The sequence below is a fragment of the Callorhinus ursinus genome, unplaced genomic scaffold (genome assembly GCF_003265705.2).
Source record: "Callorhinus ursinus isolate GAN/ISIS: 27379988/994484 unplaced genomic scaffold, GSC_fseal_2.0 scaffold63, whole genome shotgun sequence".
Taxonomy (NCBI): domain Eukaryota; kingdom Metazoa; phylum Chordata; class Mammalia; order Carnivora; family Otariidae; genus Callorhinus; species Callorhinus ursinus.
In genome coordinates, this window is record NW_027397125.1 from 3,808,100 (window position 1) to 3,829,793 (window position 21,694).

The 21,694-nt window shown below is 36.7% G+C and overlaps 1 protein-coding gene and 1 long non-coding RNA gene across 4 annotated transcripts in view; one reads left to right on the top strand and one right to left on the bottom strand.

The window, feature by feature from the left end:
• LOC141371257 (uncharacterized) overlaps positions 1-14,555 on the top strand; it is a 47,476-nt gene extending 32,921 nt beyond the window's left edge. For both annotated transcript variants that reach the window (XR_012376065.1, XR_012376064.1), the window contains 3 exons: positions 9,895-9,968; positions 10,959-11,178; positions 14,326-14,555. This is a non-coding gene — a long non-coding RNA (uncharacterized lncRNA). The remainder of the gene's footprint in view (positions 1-9,894; positions 9,969-10,958; positions 11,179-14,325) is intronic.
• The window catches only part of SPAG6 (sperm associated antigen 6), a 62,057-nt gene that overhangs the window by 14,201 nt on the left and 26,162 nt on the right, over positions 1-21,694 (bottom strand). For both annotated transcript variants that reach the window (XM_025891970.2, XM_025891903.2), the window contains exons 5-8: positions 10,948-11,153; positions 9,890-10,063; positions 8,571-8,723; positions 5,696-5,887 (exon numbers count right to left, since the gene is read on the bottom strand). In XM_025891970.2, the coding sequence (XP_025747755.1) occupies positions 5,696-5,887; positions 8,571-8,723; positions 9,890-10,063; positions 10,948-11,153 (725 nt within the window). The remainder of the gene's footprint in view (positions 1-5,695; positions 5,888-8,570; positions 8,724-9,889; positions 10,064-10,947; positions 11,154-21,694) is intronic.

The window sequence follows — 21,694 nt, forward strand, 5'->3', positions numbered from 1 at the left end:
TGAATATATTATTTGCAAATAATTTTTTCAAATCTGTGGCTTGTCTTTTGGTTTTCTTAATGGTATCTTTTAAAGCATACCAGGTTTTAAATTTGATGAAACCCAACTTAGGAATGTTTTCATTTATCACTTGAGCTTTCGGTGTCATTTCTAAGAAATTAATGCCTAATCCAAAGTTTCAAAGACTTCTCTACTTTCTTCTAAGAGTTTTATAGTCTTAACCCTTATATTTAGATCTATGATCCACTTTTAGCTACTTCTGGTGTATGGTCTAAGACAAGGGTCCAAATTAATATTTTTGTTGGAGAATACAGTAATTGTCTCAGTGCCATTTGCTGAAAAGACTATCCTTTTCACATTAAGTTGCCTTGGAACCTTTGTGAAAAATCAGAAAAGGGTCTATTTCAGATTTTCAAAATTCAATTACATTGATATATATATCTTTATGCAAGCACCACACTATCTTGATATAGCTGCAGCTTTGTAGTAAGTTTTAAAATTGGGCAGTATAAGTCCTTTTACAAGATTGTTTTGGCTAGTCTGGGTCCTTGGCATTTCTATATGAATTTTAGGATCAGCTTCTCAAGTTTGGGGTGGGAGAGGGAAGCCGGTTGGGATTATGATAGAGATTGTATTGAATATATAGATCAATCTGGGAAGAAGCATTGCTATCTTAATAATATTAAATCTTCCAGTCTATGAACATGGTGTGTCCCTCCATTTATTCAGACCTTCTTTAACTTTTTTCAGCAATGTTTTGTAGTTTTCAGTGTACAAATCTATACTTCTCTTATTAAATTTATTCCTAAGTATTCTTTTTGATGCTATTGTGAATGAAACTCTTGTCTTAATTTCATATTTTTTTTTAAAGTTTACTTATTTATAACCTCTACACCCAACATGGGGCTGGAACTCAGAACCCTGAGATCAAGGGTTGCATGCTCCACCAACTAAGCCAGCCAGGTGCCCCACATGTTTGAATTGTTCATTACCAGCCTATGAAAATATGATAGATTTTTATATATTGGTCATATATGGTGATCTTTAACTCTTAGTAGTTCTAGCATTTTTGTATGTGTGTGTGTCTGTATTCCTTAGAATTTTCACAAACAAGATCATGTCGTATGTTGGGTTTAAAATTTATTAGCCTTTAGAAAATGTGCCTTGTGTTTGGTTATTTATGGCACTGAGCAAAATAAAATCATTCTTACAACTTCATACTGTGAATTAGACAGAATTTATATGGAGTAAACACACCCTTTTATTCTCCTATTTCAGTAAATCAAGTAATATTTTACTTTGAAATAATAACAGATTATGAATTTTTCTAATTGTCACAGCATTTAGTAGCTTGTGTTTATCCTTAGACATGTATAATAGATGATGATGTTGGAGAAGGAGTCATGAGCTGTCTATTGAGGGCAACTTGGGTTTGAGCCTGGTTTTCCTATAAAGTAGCATAGCATGTACAGTTCTACATTCATTCATTTTTCTGTCATTTCTAAAAACTGACTCTGTCCACAATGATAAAAGCTATTGTAAAAACCACAGTAACTAGCAACACTGTTTTTTAATCTCTTAACAACATACTTAAGAGGAGTAATTAACAAACTAAAATTGTCAATACTATGCAAATATTTGATACCATTTCAATTGTTTTTCACAGAAAACGAAAGAAATAACAAAAATTATTCATTGTTGCTTTCCTTAATGGATGATCTTTAATGAAAATTGCCTAAAATAAATAATGTTTCTTATTCAAAAGTAAATTTTGTTCTGAAAGCATTCTGGCCCAAAGAGTTATACTTATTAAAAGGAAGGGGGGCGGCGCCTAGATAGCTCAATCGGTTAAGTGTCTGACTATTGATTTTGGCTCCAGTCATGATCTCAGGGTTGTGAGATTGAGCCCTGCGTGGGGCTCTGTGATGGGCATGGAACCCAAGATTATCTCTCTCTTCCTCTTCCTCTCCCTCTGCCCCTCCCCCCAAAAAATTAAAATTAAAAATAAATAAAAGGAAGGGGGAACATAAGAATAAATCTTCATGACCTTGGGTTAGGCGAAGTCTTTTTAGATAAGGCTCCAAAAGTATAAGCAACAAAAGAAAAAATAAATAAATTGAACCTTTAAAATTTTAAAGACTTTTGCTGCAAATAATACCATTAATAAAGTGATGATAACCCACAGAATGGAAGAAAATACTTGTAAATCATACATCTGATGAGGATTTGTATTCAAAATATATAAAGAACACTTATAACTCATTAATAAAAATATAATAGCCCAAATTAAAAATGAGCAAAGGGTCTGATTAGACATTTCTCCAAAGAAGATATACAAATGGCCAATAAGCACATGAAAAGATTTTTCAGCATCATTAACCATCAGGGAAATGCAAATCAAAACCACATTAAGATGCCAATTCACACCTACTAGAATGGCTACAATAAAAATAAATAAATAAAGGTAATAACAAGTGTCAACAAGAAGGTGGAAACATTGGAACCCTCATGCATTGCTAATGGAATATAAAATGGTACAGCCGTATTGGAAAAGTTTGGTGGTTCCTCAAAATATTAAAAAGAGTTATTGTTTGATCTAGCAATTCTCCTAGGTTTGTACCCAAGAGAAATGAAAACATACATCCACACAAAAACCTGTACAAATATGTTCATAGCAGCATTATTTATCATAATAAAAATAGTAGAAACAGCCCAAATGTCCATCAACTGGTGAATGAGTAAACAAAATGTAGTATAGTGATACAATGGAATATTATTTGAGAATAAAAAGGAAGAAAATATTGATACATGCTACAACATGGATGAACCTTGAAACTTACGCTAAATGAAAAGAAGCCAGGCACAAAAGACCACTTATAACGTATGATTCCATTTAAATGAAATGTCCAGAAGAGGCAAATCTCCAATGACAGAAGGTAAATTAATGGCTGCCTGGGGCTAGGCAGGGAGGGTATGGCGTGACTGCTCACGGGGGAATGAAAAGATTCTAAAATTAGATTATGGTGACGGTTGCATCTGTGAATATACTAAAACCACTGAACTATAGACTTTAAACGGGCGAGCTGTATGGCATATGAACTATATTTCAATAAAGCTGTTAAAAAATGAAGGGAAACAACCATGATGACAAGAACACAATAATTAAATCAAATAATCTCAGAAATACTTTCATAACTAAGGTAATAGAATGAACTTAACTCAAATGCCAAACTAAGATGGACCGTTTCAATATGATGCCTCTAAATCAAAACATATGAAAATGCAACTGTGTGAACATTTTCAAAATATATATAGGTGAGCTTATTAGATAAAAGATGGATTTTTTTCCGATTTTTAATAAGGTGCAGGCAGATATAAAGCTATGTGAAAACATGTGAGCAATTCCAAGGGACTGCTCATTGGTTCTCCTGGATCAGAACCAATTAGAGAATGCTTACAGAAGCTGACATGCCTTTGGGACAAAATGAACTTGAACATGGCCTTTAATTTGAAAGCTGCCACAGAGTAACAAATGAGAAATACCATTAGACAGTTCCTAAAGCTCTTGGATACATTTTTCCCTACTGAGATAATGTCAAATCAAACAGACTTGGACTTTCATTCGAAAGCCTTTAAAACAACCAATGTTAGAATCCAAGAAAGCTTGCAGAAGCAAAAATAATAAGTCCCTACAATAAGAAAATATTTGGATGGACTTAAAGCCTTGGAAGGACTGCTGACAGAATAACGATTAATAAAGATCCCACTTTTTAATTTAATACCCATTGTATATCCTGAAAGTAAATATTCTATCAAATACAGGCAGAAGGAACCTTAACTTCTATTAGTGAACCTGAATGTTTTAATAAAACTACTTCTGTTAAACTTACAATAAAAATGATCTTACTTCAAAAGGTGAAGTTTTCAAACTTATTTTACTCTAGTGATATTTATACAACAAAACAGCATAATAATTCATTAAAAACCAAGTTACATAAACTTAGTAGTATATAAAAAGTATTTAGTGCTACCTAAGACACTATTTGCAAGGGTTTCTCAAACTACAATTACTATTGATTCCACTATTATTCATGCTGTAGCTGATATATTCCTTTATTTCCAAAACTTAAAGGAAAATAAAAGTTGTTACATGCAGGAATCTGAACGTGATAAAGACTATTAGTAATTTACCTCATGATGATCTAGAAGTTGAACATGATTACTATTATATTTTGGCACAGCTTATACTGCAGAGACCCTGCAGAGGAGACCATAGTCATTGGACCACGAGCGAGAGGAGGGAGGAGGAGTGAGGAGGAGGAGGAGGTCGGGGGTGGGAATGAGAGGGAAGAGGGAGCACAAAAAGGCAAGCATGATAATGGGCTAAAGAAATATGAGGCAAAGAGTGAACTACATGCATAAGCTAAAATTATACATATGTAAATCAGCTGTACTTGGACAACTCAAAACTGGAAATGTAATTGTGGTTTCTCACCAGAAAGCCAAAGAATCACAGAATTGTTAAACAGGGAAAGGCCTTAGCATATTGTCAATCGTCCTCTCTACCAAGCATTGCAAAGGAATATACTCAACACTGTGGAGAAATGTAAGGGGAGCCCCAAATCTATTAAGTCATTGCTTTGATCTAGAAAGTCTTATAAAAATTGAAAAAAATGTTAATGTTAGAAATTCCCTTAATGAATGTGTAGAAAAACAACACATAAGCATAACCAAATAAACGTAAAGTCACCTTTATAAGATTTATAAATCCAATAAATGACGCACTATATACTTTCAGAGTCCCTCAGCTATATAGTTCAAGTAAACTTCCTGCCTTACTATACCATCTAAAGTTGCTTCAGGAAATGTGCTTTCCTATTTGTTAATTTATTGTTTTAACTAAATTTAAATGTCGTTTAACTTATTCGTGTTAATTTTATTTTGAATTATTATTATCTTTTCTGTGTACTTTCCTCAGTCTAAGTCAATTCTGAAAACTGCTTTCAAAAAAGGTACATGTTTTCTTAAGGGAGTTATGCTGGGAAACATTTTTTTCCTTCTTTGAAATTCTAAAATTATTAAACAACCCATCCTAATTAAGTGTATGTTTTGTGAATCATTCTAGAAGTTAATATTTTTTTAAGAAACCTTGCTTTTTAAAAAACACATGATTTTAAAATGTTTAACTTAGTGAATTTATGGACATTTTTCTTGTAAGGAACAAACATAAAACATATAATTAAAAGATCAAGCAGAGTTAGGAGAGGTAAATCATAGCTTCAGGAATACCCTCTGACAAGCTGCATTATGTCTTTCGAAAGCACCTTAAATTCTTTTGGACTCAATTTTTTAATATTAACTGGACTAAAGTTCTAATTCCACCTTCAAAATCCTATTATTCAATTCCTATTCCATAAGAAAAGTCAACATGAACGTAGAATGCAAAAACCAGACATTCATTTTACAAACCACTTTGCACCTATAGAGAACTTCCTTTAAACTACAGCACTGTTAGAGATAAGGGTAACCCATTTTCAAAGAAAAGCCACCTCAGTTCTTCTGATAAATTTCTATTTCTCGACTAATAAAATCAATATTATCCATAATGATAATTAAAACATTTAAAATTACATATTTTTCAGAATGAGTCAAATCTAACAAATCTTCATACAACTGTTAAAAATTAAGCACTTACTTTTACTTGAAGATCCTCGGAACTTTCTGTTGACATGTACAATGAAAGCAGAACCGGCAAGGTGTTTGTGACTGCAACAGCCCGGGCGTGCTCTGGAGTGTGTCTCCCGATCTGTCCTAAGGCCCAAGCAGCAGCAGCCTTAATATGATCTTCTGGTTCTTCTGACAAGCAGACTGACAACTGGGGCACACCCTGCAGGGTTGATCAAAAGCGCAAGTGTTATGAATCTAGAGCAGGATTAAAGAGTCTTCCATGTCTCTCAAACATTAGAAGAAATCATTTTGGCCTTGATCCTTTTTTTCCTAAATGGTTCAGTAAATGAGCACATCACAGGGGCTGTCATTTTTCAAGTCAATAAAATGACTAGAACTAATTTACCTTAATTATCTGTAACAATCCAACTAAACTAAGAATATCTCTGCTAGCATTTACTCCCCAAATAGAGAGGCATTTAACTAAACAACAGATGCCCCAGACTAGTACGTTATAGGCAAAACCAGATTCCACTGTGACAAAATAAAAGTGTTCAGGATTTTAAAACCTTTCATTGTCCTTTATTTAAAAAGTTAGAATCCTTTAAAAAAAAAATGCCTTTCACCAAGTATAATAGATCTGAGAACAAAATAACCACTATAGATCCAAAATCAAATGAATGAGCAAGAATCCTATTTAAGTAACTTTTAGATGAAATAGATTCACTAAAAACTTTCCTGAAATAGTAAATAATTTTCATTTCTTTTGGCTGAGTTTTAAATGATAATTTTGCCCATTTTAACATGACTAAATGTCAAAATAGAATGATTACTTTTGTTACATAGGTATCATGTACTTATATTTTACACAGGCTTCAATTTTATCTCAATAATCAGAACAGAATTAACTAAAGGGTTATATTCCCAAGGAAGACTCAAATAACCAAATCAAATTATAATTCCAGATTCTATATAGGCATCATTTTCTAGTGAATTTGAGACTATAATAATTATCACCTTAAATTTAGTATCACAAAAGCCATTATCACAAGGTCAGGCTACCATAGCAAAGGCCAAATGATCATATATATTTTCTTTTTGTCCACCTTAAAATTCAGTTATTAGTAAGACTAATTTCCCGAAGAAATCTGCCGTATCTCTTCATTGGCTTCTTTCTTACAACTAAAAATGTGTGTCTGCCAATACAAAAAAGGTCAGATCTGTCTTCAGAATGAGGCAACTTCCAGAAACCCCATACTTCTGGGATATATCATGAATGAAGCAGAGGAAGAGAAGACACCTTTATCCCCATCCCCCAAATTCTGACTTATGGGCCTCCAATGTTATGACTATCAAATGATTAAGGAACATGAATGTGCTTTGAGAATTATAAAGTGTGATGTAAATGGGAGTTGTTGTTACTGGTCCTTACAGTGCCCCATAGGGCAAGGAAAGAGTCATGCAGCCCATTCGCGTGCCTCGAACTGCTGCCGCCACCACCCCCATCTTCACTAACTGAAAGGCAAACTAGGTAGGAGAGGCCAGCGGCAACCCTAGACCAAAGGAGGGAAGTGCCTCCTGGTTAGTTGGGGGAAGAAATACAGGAAGCAAAAGTAATTGCTTCTTTCATCCTTCTTCCTATGTGTAAGCTTTCTGACTATGCACAAAAGAACTGCAAATCAAAAATCCCAATAACATCCCCATGGCGACCCTTCAGAAAGCACTACCGCTCTAGTCACTCTCATAGTCTTTGGTAATAGAAGAACTAAAGGAAAAGCGCAGGATAAAATGGGAGTGAAGCAAAGAATTATCAAGGAATTGGTAGAAAATAAAGATCTGAGGTTCCTCTTTATTCTGAGGATTAGCAAGAGATAAAAGAAGAAGAAAACACCCCCCCACCCCCGCACTTCTGTTTAGCACACAGCAGCAGGTTTTCCATGCTGATAAGAAACCCACACCCTAGAGGGTTGCCAGAGACACTGTAAGCATACAGCCTTTGAAGTATTCTTTGGGAAATCAATATTTATTCATTCAACAAATATTATTGAGCACCTACTATGTGCCAAGGCTACACTCCATGCTGGGTTAATACCTACCTGAGATAAGGCCAAATCCCTAGAGCAAGGAAACAAAAACATTACTATCTGATGTGTGCTCTGAATTGCCTCCATCTAAGAAGAGAAATCAGTTCATGAAAGCTAACAGAGAGAAGGTAGATAAAGAAGGGATGTCCTAGCCCTGTCATCTTTTACCCAAATGACAGGAAAGGGGGTAATGTATAGACCTCAGAGAATAATGAAAATGAATACCAGGCATGTCATTTATAACAGCTGTATTTTTTAAAAATATTTATTTATTTGAGAGAGAGAGCATGCGCAAGCAGGGGTTGGGGGGTGGGTAAGTGGCAGAGGGCGAGAGAGAGCATCCCTAAGCAGACTGACTACCCACTGAGCATAGAGCCGACGTGGGGCTCGATCCCAGGACCCCGAGATCATGACCTAAACCGAAACCAAGAGACAGATGCTCAACGAACTAAGCCACCCAGGCGCCCCTAAAACAGTTGTTTTTAATCAAAGTTTGCTTTATATGTCTGTAAATATGTAGTCAATCCTTTGAGATAGATACTTAATATTTAAGTACAGATAATACTAAAACTCGGAAGTGTTGATAGTTTCTCGATACTAAACACTGGCTAAAACTTTAAACTTCTGCAAAGTAAATCTTACTTCAAGCATTGCTTTGGGAAACTTACTAATAAGCCTTGAAAAAAAGCTGAAGATTTTCTGAGGGAATTCTTTCACCCCGGTCAGTTCTATTTTATTCTCTGTGGGAGGGCATTCACGTGTGGTTCTGGGTTAGCACATCTCACTGCAATAACTAGAGGAAACGAAACAAGCACAGACCTTGGAAATGATCACTGCCATTGCCAGGTTCTCAGAATGAGCCGCTACATAACCAAGCATCATGATGCCAGGCAGTCTTATGTTTCCTTTGCAGGACCCGATACAATCAATCACGGCAGCCACTCCTCCGGCGTTAACGATCAACTGCGAAAGCTAGGAGGAGAGGAGAGTCAGAGCATCGTGACCAGGAAGCATGAGATTATCTTTAAATCTTAACTTTAGTCTTGCCCAATTTTTTTATTTAGGACCTAAAAACCATCTGGTGAAATCTGAAATACCATTTAGTGAGACTGTTGGATTCATTAAGGAATATATAAGTAGAATAATCCTGCTATTTCAAATGTGCAGACATACTCATTGTGAGGAGCCACTCTGTGGTTCAGTTTTTCATGCATCAAAAGCACAACTTTTATCCTTATTGCAATAGATGTCAAAATTCCTCACCTAGACACTAAGCCTAGGGCTAGTTCATAACTAGCTAACTACTGAAACCCCCAATCACAATGTGTGAGTGTGAAGCACATCAATCACTGAATGCTAAAAGACAGTGTCAGCCTTGAACTATTCTAGCTGAATTATCCCCCCTTTGCTAGCAATGACTACTAGCTGATTGCACTTCACTCTTGAAAAATCTCAACCAAATGAAGATGTTAGGTGACATAAAGAACGAGGACTTTAAAGTTTCATGAAATGAAATTGATTAGTCAAAATATACACAGAAAAAGATACAACTTCAGAATCCACCCAGATTTGCTTCCTCTCTACTCCTTCAGCATCTGAGAACTCAAGCAGTACAGAGGTTGTCCCAGACTGTGGGCCTGGTGGTCTCCTCAGACCTGGAGGCATGCTGTCTCTCACTACTCCCAGCTAACCTAGAATGACAAGGATGACAAAAGTCCACGCCCCCCCACCATCTAGAAATGGAAAGCAGGAAATTATTAAAAACTGAGATTTTAGACTCAAATTCCATTGATATAACCCAGCGGTTCTCAACTAGGGGCACTTGTATCCCCTGGGAAACATCTGGCCATATATGGAGACTTTTTTTATCAGGATGGGGTTGGGGTGCTACTGGGATCTAGTGGGCAGAGGGCAGGGGATGCTGCTGAACATCCCCCCTACCATGTACAGGACAGCCCCCCACGACAAACAATTACCTAGTCCAAAATGTCCATAGTGCTGAGGATGAGAAGCCCTGAGCTAATCAGATCATGTGGCACAGCATTTGTGCCCTGTAAACAAGTTGATGTTTTGTTTAAATACTAAAACTAACTATATATTACTGTATTTTAAAACCTTAATTTTTTTTTTTTTTTTACCTCAGGTGTATGTTTTGCAATCTCTCTAATTAAAGTAGAAGCATTTTTCTTCACGTATTCGTCTTTGTCCTTCAGGCAGGTGAGTACAACTGGAAAAATCTCTGCTTCCACCACCATTTCTGCCAGATCCACAGAATGTTTTGCAATCTGACTAAGAGCTGAAAGGACCTGACGCTGTTAAGCAAAAACCAAAATAAAACCAAACATGACACAGAGCTTGCTGCAGAGTTCTGATTTAAACAGCTTTATACACACTCAAATTCCTTTATAAAAAGGAAAAAACAATTACTTTTCTAACAGAACCTTAGATTTAGGACCCTTGAGACTATCAATTCCTAGTCTTATACCTAGACAATTTCTTAAATTCCCTAATTCCCAAATTAAATGCCTTCATTCTTCTGTGGACTCTTTAAATTCCTTATCTATGCAGATGATCGAAGAATATGACCTTTGGATGAATAGTATTCTTAATTAATACTTACATGGTTAATTTATAATACATGTAGTACAAAAATGATCAAGCAGAAGTAACATCTTACTTTTGGCATCATGCTGATAACATTTCAAAGAACTTTCCATTACTTAGTTAACATTAACAATTTTAGAATCTTATAGAATGTAACTACTAGAATGGCAAAGTATAATTAACTATTTACTGAAAATCAAAGTTTAGAAAGCTATAAAAAGACTAAGATAAATATGGCAATTTTCATAAGAAACTTACATAAAACAGTGGTGGGCTAGAAGACCTTTAGATCCTTTCCAACCCTGAGATTCAGTATTATGTAATTCCTTATTTTGATGAGTAATGTTAATACCGATGCTACTCCCAGTTTTCAGCATTGGACATATTTTAACCAGATAGGTCCGTCCACTGTCCGATCTTTACAGCATAAGATTCACATATTAAAAGACCAAACACATAACATACCCTCTCTGTTTTAAATGATAAATTTTCTAATTATTTCTAAATGTGTAATATTAATCTACCCACATTTCTATTTTCTTAGGTAATCAGAAGGCTGATTTGTTTGTTTTTTAACTTTATTTTTAAATACCTTTAATTTAGAATCAGGGTTCAGGATCATCTGGGCTAAGTGAGCAATAGCTCCTGCGTCCACTACCGTCTGTGCTAACTCCGGAGAATGCTTTGAAATATCACTGAGGGCCGAAGCAGCAATCCTTTTCAAAGCAATTTCTGGCTCCTGGATACAGAGTACTAAAAGAGGAACAGCTCCCGCATCCACCACAGCTTGTGACAGTTCTGTGGGTCCAAGAAAAGTAATTAAGTGAGTATGGGTGACTGACCCTTGTGCAAGCCATTTTTCACCCTGACAGATACAGCAAAGAAAAAAGGGGAGGGTGTACTTCACTGTCTCGACATCTGCATTTCAAATCAGCCTTTCTGGTTTCATAAACCATGTGGACCAATCCTGAGCTGAAAAGAATACAGGTCAATAGATGGACCTCCATTTACATGAACACATTTGAGGTAGATTAGGCTGAAATGGCTTGTTATTCTTTTTTTTTTTTTTAAGAGAGTAAGCAGATGTCAGCTGTTTAAGCTCTGACAATTCTGCACTTCTCAATAGGCAAGCATTTTATGCATGGTTTACAATAACAGAGAAAATTAAAGTACCAAAAATTTACCAACCACACTAATTAGGCAGTATTTTGTGCTATTTACATGAGTAAACATTAACATGAATCTTGTGCCAATAATGTCAATTTTTAAATTCCTTTCATCTTATAGTACTTTTAAAAGATTTTAACTTATTCAGAAATTAAAAGGTGCATTTTCATTGTACATATAAAATGAGATCTACAACAGAACAACATATTTTATGTGTAAATGTTAATGTTTAGATAAAGGAATAAATTTATCGTAACCTTTCATATCAGAAATAAAATATTTTGAATATACATGTTGATTTGCTTGTGTGTCCAAGACAAACAGCTATAAAAATAACACATTTTAAATTGTAGAGAATGGGAAATGAGCAGGCAGACCCATAAAAATATATGTAGAAAATGTCTTTTGAGAAGCATAAAACACCATACATAGTTATGGATTCTCCCCTCATTGTATCCATGGCCTCTCTTACTAAATCACATATACCCATTTCTAGAATCTCTTCCTTTCAAATTATGTTCTCATCTTCCCAGATTTGTAGTGCCTTGGTAATTTATGTCTTAATAGTCAAGCTAAGATATCTATTTAGCATATCACTTAAAGTCTTTAATTAAAAAAAATAGTATTAATTTTTCAAAAGATTGGTGATATCACATTTTCTAAAAGGAAATAATGTTAGAAAATACAGGTTATACTATCCAATATTTGTTTTCCTTCAATTATTATAATTATCTTAGAAGTTCTAGTATTATATAAATGGTTCATTCATCCTTTCATTAAACATGTATCAATCAAAGGTTATTATGTGCCAGACTCACTCAAATCTGGTACAGATGACACACTTGTACAAATTAACACTACGTTGATTAGCAAATATATTTCAATTAAAAAAATCTAACGTGGAATACGAACTACAATGGGAAGTCAATATGTAATCTCAAGAACAAGAGCCAGGTAAGAGGACGATGGTTAAAAAAAAAAAGACAACAGCAACAGACTGGAATATCAACCTCGAAATATAACAGATTCCTCAGAAGCCTCTCTGGGATTCTGCTGCAATTGCCTTAAGACCAATAAGCCAGCAGGTGAAACAGGTGATTACTGTATCTCTCCTACCACCCCCACCCAAGGGAAATGGAAAGAAAGCATAAAGTGTAATATTATATGTAATTTATAGACATAATTTTCATATTTTATGTTAATTAACATAAAATAGGAACATAATAGTAACTTAATTCAGTTCAGTCCAAATTATACAGGTGTCGTATGGTAATATCAACTTTATGTGTACATATTTAAGGGCACCTGGAACATATACACAGACAGTCCCCAACTTAGGATGGTTTGGCTTAAGATTTTTCAACTTTATGATCATGCAAAAGCAATATACGTTCAGCAGAAACTGCAATTTGAATTTTGAATTTGGATCTTTTCCCAGGCTAGTGATACATACACAATACAATACTCTCGTGATGCTGGGCAGTGGCGAGCCTCAGCTCTGCCAGCCACAGGACCGAAAGGTTAAACAACCAATACGCTTACAAGCATGCTGCACCCACACAGCCATTCCATTTTTCACTTTCAGTGCAGTATTCAATAAATTACATGACACATTCAGCACTTTATTATAAAAAGGGCTCTGTGTTAGATGGCTTTGCCCAACTGTAGGCTAATGTGTTTTGAGCACGTTTCAGGTAGGCTAGGCTAAGCTATGATGTGCAGTAGGTTAGGTGTAGCAAATGCATTTTTAACTTGGGATATTTTCAGTTTCACAATGGATTTACCAGGATATAACCCTATTGTAAGTTGAGTGAGATCTGAAACAGGCTGCATTTATTTTGGGAGAGTATAAAGAGTAGTTTATCTATTTATGTTTGCTCACTTTTATTTCTATTTTCTAGGAGTAAGAATGTGCAGTAAACTACAACTGTTTAAAAGTACTATTAACAGGGGAGCCTGTGTGGTTCAGGTCATGATCCTGGGATCCTGGGATTGAGCCCGGCATCAGGCTCCCTGCTCAACAGGGAGCCTACTTCTCCATCTCCCTCTGCTTCTCCCCTTGCTTGTGCTCTCTCTCTCTCTGTCATATAAAATATTTTTAAAAAATAAAAGTACTATTAATAAAAACTAAGGTTCTTTTTAAAAAAAATCTACTATCTTTGTAATTCCCATGCATTTTATCCTTTCCTTGAATAACTGTTAGAGTGCCATATCCTCCTTTTCCTGAAATCTATAATGTTATTAAGAAAGCAAACTCTGTTCTTCTGACTTGTTACCCAGTCCCATCCTCAGCTGTTTTCTATTCTCTCCAGAATAATGATGGTAAATGTGGGGAAGGCTGGGGATGGCACTGGAGAAATATTTACTGTGAAGGTAATGAAGCTTCCAAGAACATGGGTTGGGCCTACCAGTTCTGTACTTGAGATCTCATATACATCACATCTCCAGATTTATATGGTCCTATAAAAACTGGGATCAGAAACACACTGTTATTTATAAATGATGGTATTCTATTACCTTCATACACATATAAGGCATAAAGCAGTGTATATACAGGTAAAAATACAGTAGGCCTAAAGAATGCACACCGTACTATATTACACATACTACAGACTATTTCATCCTCCCTCCGTTGCTACTCTTTTTCCTATGGCATATCTTTCTCCTCTTCCCTATGGTTGCTTCCTCTGGCATTTCTGTGCCAGTCACTGTTGGTGTCGACCCAGTAGCCTTTGTCAGCCAAGGCATGAGTAGAAGTCAACTAGAAGCATCTGTGAAAGGGTTTTTTCTCTGTCGTCAATAGATACACACAGAAGGAAACTCTGACTCTTTGCTGGACATGGTCAAGTGTATGAATGACATCTACAACTCCTACATCCATCTTGCAATGATAATGGAAGAAATCACCAATATTCTGAGGATGACTGAGTATAAAAATGAAAAACACTTGGGTCCTCCATGACACTGTTCAGCTGCATAACCAACCTTGGAACTGCCCTGACTCTGAACTTGTGTGTCATGTAAAATAAAAAATGTCCTTATTTTTAAGCCATTTGTACTTGATATTCTGTAACTTACAGCCCAAAACATCCCAGTGTAATCCTGTCCTCTCTCATGCTCGGTACATTTACATATTTTCCTCTCTTCCTCTGGTCATTGGGTGTTCATTAAGGGCTTACTATGTGCTAGAAACCTGCCTAGATCTTGGGGAAGCAGAATAGAGTAAAACATTGTTCTGTTCTAACAGAGTTGGCTCAGGGTGAAGGTATAAACAGACCACACCAAGTAAGAGCAAAGAGTCAAGTCTGTGGAGCAGGCGGGGAAACCGCATATGTAGGGGTGTCACAGGCCGTGTTTCCCATATTACTTCCTTCTCCCCTTTCCTGTGTCCTACACTTCTGTATTCGGACAAAAGCAATGGTAACCAAAGCACATGCCAATTCTGGTACATCTAAAAATTACTTCCCATAACAGAAATCTCACGGAGTTCATTTCTAGCTCTAATTTGAAAATGAGTTTTGGTTGTTAATTATCATACTTACAAAATCAAAGATTGATACAGACTCAGATGCTGATTACAGGTTTGACCAAAGCAAAGCAGTGAATCAAGAAGTTTATCTTAGGACCCGAAAATAGCTTCATTTTAAATTTTAAATAAATCTTCAAAAATTAGTTTTTAAAAAAATAAATCTCTTATGCAATAACATTCAACATAATCATTACCGTTAGATAACAAGCAAGATTAGTAGTTATACAAAGAAAAATGCAGAGAAAGAAGGTTATATACTATACCAACATACTAAGAATTTATAGTGAATTGATGGTACCATTGCTGATATATTTTTCTTCTCAATTTGCCAAATTTTCTTCGATGTGGTTATAAATTTTTTAAAAATAAAAGAAACGTGAACACGTCTTTTGTCCATACATACAGCCACTGCTGCGTTAACTATACTAGTATTACTATTACAAAGGAAAAATAAACATTTTAGCTTATTTCTCAAGATGGCAGGAATTTTCTTATTTTAAAAAATGGTGGGAATCTATGTCTCCTTTAAGCATTCTGAAAATTAAAAATCTTGAAAATTATTAATACATAGTAGAAGTATTATCCGTTTACTTTTTCACACTTGCCCTCTTGCCTTAATTTATGCCCTTACTACATTTAAGTTAAAATTACATTTTTAAAATGTGAAGCATTATTCATTTGTAACAATTTTTTAGACTGCAAATTGTCAGAAGGAATAAAACTATCCAATAGCACTTGCTTTTTCATCAATAGTAATGAAGGCCATTTATTGCAGACATGTAGACAACTGAATATCCAGTCCTCAGACCTGATGGTCAGCTGTTTCCAGTAAAGGAACAACTGTTCTACTGGGCCTCATGAACAGCTCACTGTTGAGTGAAGGAAGGAAGGCAGCCTCCTCCAGGGGACTGTGACATGGGTGGTCATCCGTCACACTTCTCTCTGCCTCTCTCAATTTTTCCATGATCCTTTCTACTAGCATTTGTAAAGGCTTATGTGCATACAATTCTTTGAATATTCTTAATATGAAATTTTTGGGTGAGAACTCCTTGCTTCTCACAGAGTTGCTTTTTCTTAAGAATTTTATTCTGTGCTGTTCTTGGGACCTGGGTTTGTGTTTTTGTTTTTGTTTTCCTAACAAAATAAAGGCTGAACTTGTGGCACTCTCTCACTGAGAGGTGTGAAGGATTACAACTTCAATGGATGAAAGTCTTTAATACAGAAAAATAAAAAATTCTCAGGACACTTTGATTTTAAAACAAAAAGACACAGCATAAAGGGAGGACTTTTAAGAACAACAACACTCATAAAATTAGTACTGCCTAGAGCTGGATGAATGGAATATTAGAAATGGCTTTATGTTGACCAGAAGAGGCCAGTGCCCATCAGTGTATAACAGCCATGGCTATAGCAGGAAAAACAGGGATTTTGCTTTAATGGTGCTCCCAGTGGCTTCCACCCCTCCTCTTAATTGCTGTGGCTGTTTGTTTAGATCTGGAGGGGTGAACTCAAATGTCCACAGGGCCCAGGCAAGGACCTCAAATAAGTGAAGTCAGAGGGTATAAGAAAAACACTGAGAAGGGGAGCAGTCGAAGCCTGGAAAAGTACACGCACCAGCTCCCAGCAGCGGAATTACTTCGCTTGAGCCGGGTGCTGCCACGTAGGAACATAAGCCTACTGTCATCAGACCCTATGATGTTTCAAGAGAAGCCAGAAATCTGGTTTTTAATGTGAAATCACCTGGTTTTTTAAGTGTGGGCAACCTTTTTTTTTTTTTTAAGAACACTCTGTGAGACAATATAGTGCAGGCCAAAAAAAACACATCCAACTGTGGGCCAGCTACAGCCTGCAACCATCATTTCACAACCCTGGGCTTAAACTTTATACCTTCTAAAATGACCTGTGGGAGGCTCTGGATGTGGAAAGGTAATGTGCTTTCTACCTTTGATTCTTGAAGTCATGTTTTGGAGTCATAAAAGAATCACTATAAGTGAAATAAAAATAAAAATTTCAGCGCCAAATTTCAAGAAACTGATGAAAACCTAATAGTTGGCCTGCAAAAAAAGAATTAACTTAAATATATATTATGATACTTAACTAATTTTTCTGCTCATAACAGAGATGTAGGAGAGAAGACTGTGCAAAACTAAGTGATCTAGCAGGAGAATTCATAAAAAGGACTCAAAATGAAGAGACTCTCCAATAAGAAAAAAAGGAAGAAAAAATATGAATTTCGCACACTAATTCAGAAATAATTAGGCAAATCGAACACCTCAGGAACTCTAATTTCTTTTAACTTTATTGCTTTTTAAGATTATTTTTTCAAACACCATTTTTAATCAATGTCTCTAAGCCCTACAAGTTATATTAAAAACTAAAAGAAAGTCATGAATCATCATTTCTCTGTTTATCCATTTAAAGATAGGACAGTTTTTGCATCTGGCTATAAAAGATATCACTAGCATTTCAGAAATAAAGCAGGTAAAAGATACATTTAAATTTGACTACACAGTTATGATGTTAATCTTACGTTATAAAAGTCACCCCATTCAACCAAACTTTTCATGATTTGGTAAAATTACAGTAAAAGCCAAATATGGTGTTGCAATTGCCAAAGCTGGTTATATACCGACCATACTCCAGTGTGAGTATAGGAATGTGACTTCCAAAGTGGAAGAAATTTGTCCTGTTATTGGTCTAACCCAGCAAATCTACTGCTTAGTTATCTGCTGCTATGTAACAAATCACACCAACTTAGCTGCTTCAAACAGGAAACACTTACTATGTCGTGGTTTCTGTAGGTCAGGAATGTGGGAGCGGCTTAGCTGGGTGGTTCAGGCTGGGGCCTTTCACGGCTGCAGTCAGGATGTCCGCTAGGGCTGCATTATCCGGGGCTCCATTGGGTCTAGTGGATCTGCTTCTAAGCACACTCACAGGAATGCTGGAAGAAGCCTTCATCAGGTCCTCCCCATTTCTGGGGCCTTTCCATAGGCTCCTTATGATGAGGCCTCTCCCAGAGTGAGTGATCCAAAAGAGAGAACCCAAGACAATGCCTGCAGTCTTTCATAATCTAACCTCAGAAGTCACATAACATCACTTCTGCTATATTTCACTGGTGAAATGTGGGAGGAGGCTACACAAGGATGTGACTAGGAAGAGGTGGGCATCATTGGGGGTGGGAGGCCATCACAGAGGCTGGTTTTATTCTTCGCCAACACATCTGCAAGAGGCAACATCCCTCTGTAGGTAACAAGTCTTCTATAATTCTGAGCTGAGACACAGACCTCTCCAGTTTCAGGGTGAGAAAAAGGTGGAGAGATAATTTGCATATTATTATGAAAAAAATCTAATATATAATTTTTATTTATTTCCCCCGCCCCTCAGATGTCGTTTTTCCTACTCTCATTATTTCCACACCATGTCTCTCCAGTCCTCAGAGCCATTGGTCTAACTCGTACACATGGGTTGAATGTTTGAGAGATTAAGGGTTAACATACATACATATGCTTTGAAGGTTAAATAATTCTGGCTCCTTTAAAAAGACGAGTGAGTCAAGTAAGCCATTGATCTGGAGTTAATGGTGCCGTAGTAAGAAATTACAATCAGCTGGGATGGACGGTGCACTTACGGGGCTCAAATATAAAAGGCAGCTTCAAAATATGCTAAGGAAAAGAAGTGGAGACAAGAGCAAGAGAATGTGGGAAATGAGAAAGACCTGGTCATGGCCTGGAAGTTAATAGGTAACATAAGATTTAGAGCAATTTTTAAAACCCCCAAATTTTGGCAATTTTTTTGTTTTTGACTTACAACGACTTCACAGCTAAGACTAAGCTGAAGAGAAGGAGGCAAAAGCTAACTGTGGTGCTCTATCCATGAAGAAACTGATGATAAATTACTGGGAATCAGATCTTTTACAAAAAATGGTTTTTGTATCTAGAAATGTTTTCATTTTGGTTTCCAATTGCTAGATGAGTAGATAATATTGCAGCCATGGCTGTAGCTTTCCTCTGCCTGCAATTTTGCATGCTGCTTCAAACAAAGTAAACTGAAGTGGAAAGGGGTGCATTTTATGATTGCGACATCCCTGGCACACTTTCTTTGCTCCAGCCCAGTTTTAAGTCCCTGCCTTCAAGTTGCTCAGGCAAGGGTGGCCGGAGGAGGCTAGACAGTCAAGAGCGGCTGGGGCTCTGCTAGACTCTCTACAAGAGCACACAAAGAGAGGAAACAGAAAAGGGAAACAAATGGAACACTGGATGATTAGAAAGTTTGCCAGGTGCTTTTATAAAAATGGCCCCTGGTCGGAGAGGTTCTTGGTGTGACTCCCTCTGAGTGGTTCCTAGAAGCTGCCCATGGGCTTCCTCTGCCCACATTTATTCCTAAGGATGAATTCAGCTCAACATTTTAATAATTGCATAATATCCCACTGAGTAAGTATATGCCATAATTTACTTAACCGTTCCCCGCTTTAGAACATTTAATTGTTTTGTTTGATTGTGGTTTGGGTTTGGGCCATTATAAAGTACAGTGTAGTGAACCTCTTTGTGCATTAAGATTATGTATTAGTTATCTATTGCCGTGTAACTAACGACCCAAACTCAGCAGCTTCAAACATCATCATCTATTATCTCACATTTTCTGTGGGTCAGGAATCCTGAAGCAGCCTAGCTGGGTGCTTGTGGCTCTGAGTTACTCATGAAGTTGCTATCACACAAATGGCTGTAGTCATTCGAGGACACAACTTGGGGAGGATCCGTTTCCAAGCTCACTCAGCTGAGTGTAGTTGTTGGGAAGCTCCAGTTTCTTGCTGGTTGTTGGAGAACTCAGCTCCTCACCATGTGGGCCTTTCCCTAGGTTGTCTGACTGTCCTCGTGTCAAAGCAGCCTGCTGTCCTCAGAACAACTAATGAGAGACAGAAAGGGAGAACAACGCCAGGACAGAAGCCTCAGTCTTTTGTAAGACTGGTCACCTCTTCTCAGAAGAAACCTGCCATCCCCGCTGCCATATTCTAGGGGCCACACAGACCAGTCCCGGTATGAGGGGAGAGGGGCCTATACAAGGGTGTGAATAGCAGGACACGGGAGCTCTGTGGGGTATCATGGAGGCTGGCTTCCACTGGTCATACATACACACATCTAGAACTCCACAGGTTACACAAACACACACGCATGTGTGTATTTACTTCCGGGGGTGGCTCAGAGCTACAATTACTAAGGGGGAGAGTGTTGACATTTTTTGAGGTTCTTGATATTTTTAATCACATGAAACTGCTATTTTTGTTAAATCAAAACCAACTGAATATAGGTAATTTCATGTAGGTCAACCACTCAAGTATGTGACAGTAACATGTGACTAGTGCATGACCATACTGGGTAAAGCTGTAGTTTAAAATCAAAGGAGATACAGAGAAATCGCTAGTAATAGAATTATCACACAAATAAATAACTGCAGTCAATACTTTTTCAAGGCCAGAGGTCCTATCCTCAGCAAAATGCTTTGATGCAATTAACTTAACACTACATTTTTATAGCAAGCTGGTTCATTCATCTACAGCCACAGATGAGAGCAAAGTAGGCCAAAAAGTTAACTGCAAAATCAGCCAGATAACATGGTAATTATACAATAACTATTTTCCCTGTAGACAATGGATTTTAAGATTTATGGTAAGATAAGGATGAACACGACTTATTTCAAAATACAATCCTTTTTTTTTTTTTTTTTTTTTTAGGTGGAGGGGAGGCGCAGACAGAGTCTCAAGCAGACACCCTGCTGAGCGCAGAGCCTGAGGTGGGGCTCCATCTCACCACCCCTCACAACCTGAGCGGAAACCAAGAAACCAAGAGTTGGAGGCTCAACCAACTGGCCACCCAGGCACGCTCAAAGCACAATTCTTATGCTAACAAAGTCCTAAGCTTTTAAGAAGCAAATACTCTTGTAGATGTTTATGAATGCAGTACTTTCAAATTTCAGTCAAATACACTATGACTAGACTACTTCTAGAAATTCAAACATAAATAAAGAGTTTTTTCCCCCTCAATATCTAAAAGGTGTTGGAAGGTTTTATACACTAGTGACTGGAAAATAAACCAAGTCTGAAAAACATTTTTGTTCAAACCCTAAAAATATGTTATGATGCACCGTTCAAACTTGATTTATTTCTAGACTAGTAGGATACAAATACCCTTCTCTTTATCTACTTAGTACACAATTTCGTGACATTTCTTGTGCAGATATTTGCACCCAACAGAAAACAAAGCCTCAGACTAAAAGAATATTAGGTGGCATCAGGTAGGGGAAGTATTTTGGTGGGTAGAGGGCTTTCCTTTCCTATAACTGTACGATCAGTGTCACTTCTTTTTATCTCTATGCCCAAAGTCTGTCCAGCGGTTATCTGGAGGTAACAGGTTCTTAAAGAATAATATAAAGATTGCCCTTTCTGCAATGGTACAAAAAGGATAACTCTTAATTCATTTTTCACTTGATCCAATTTAGAATCACCCAGTGTATTATATATGTACTCTTAAGACAGTATAGTACATTTCTGTCTAATGTGCCCAGCTGTCTAGATGACTTTTATGCTCATCTCTATCAATTTTTCTATCTTAGATTGTAAAGTCCTAGAGAGAAGATATTAGCCGACTTATTT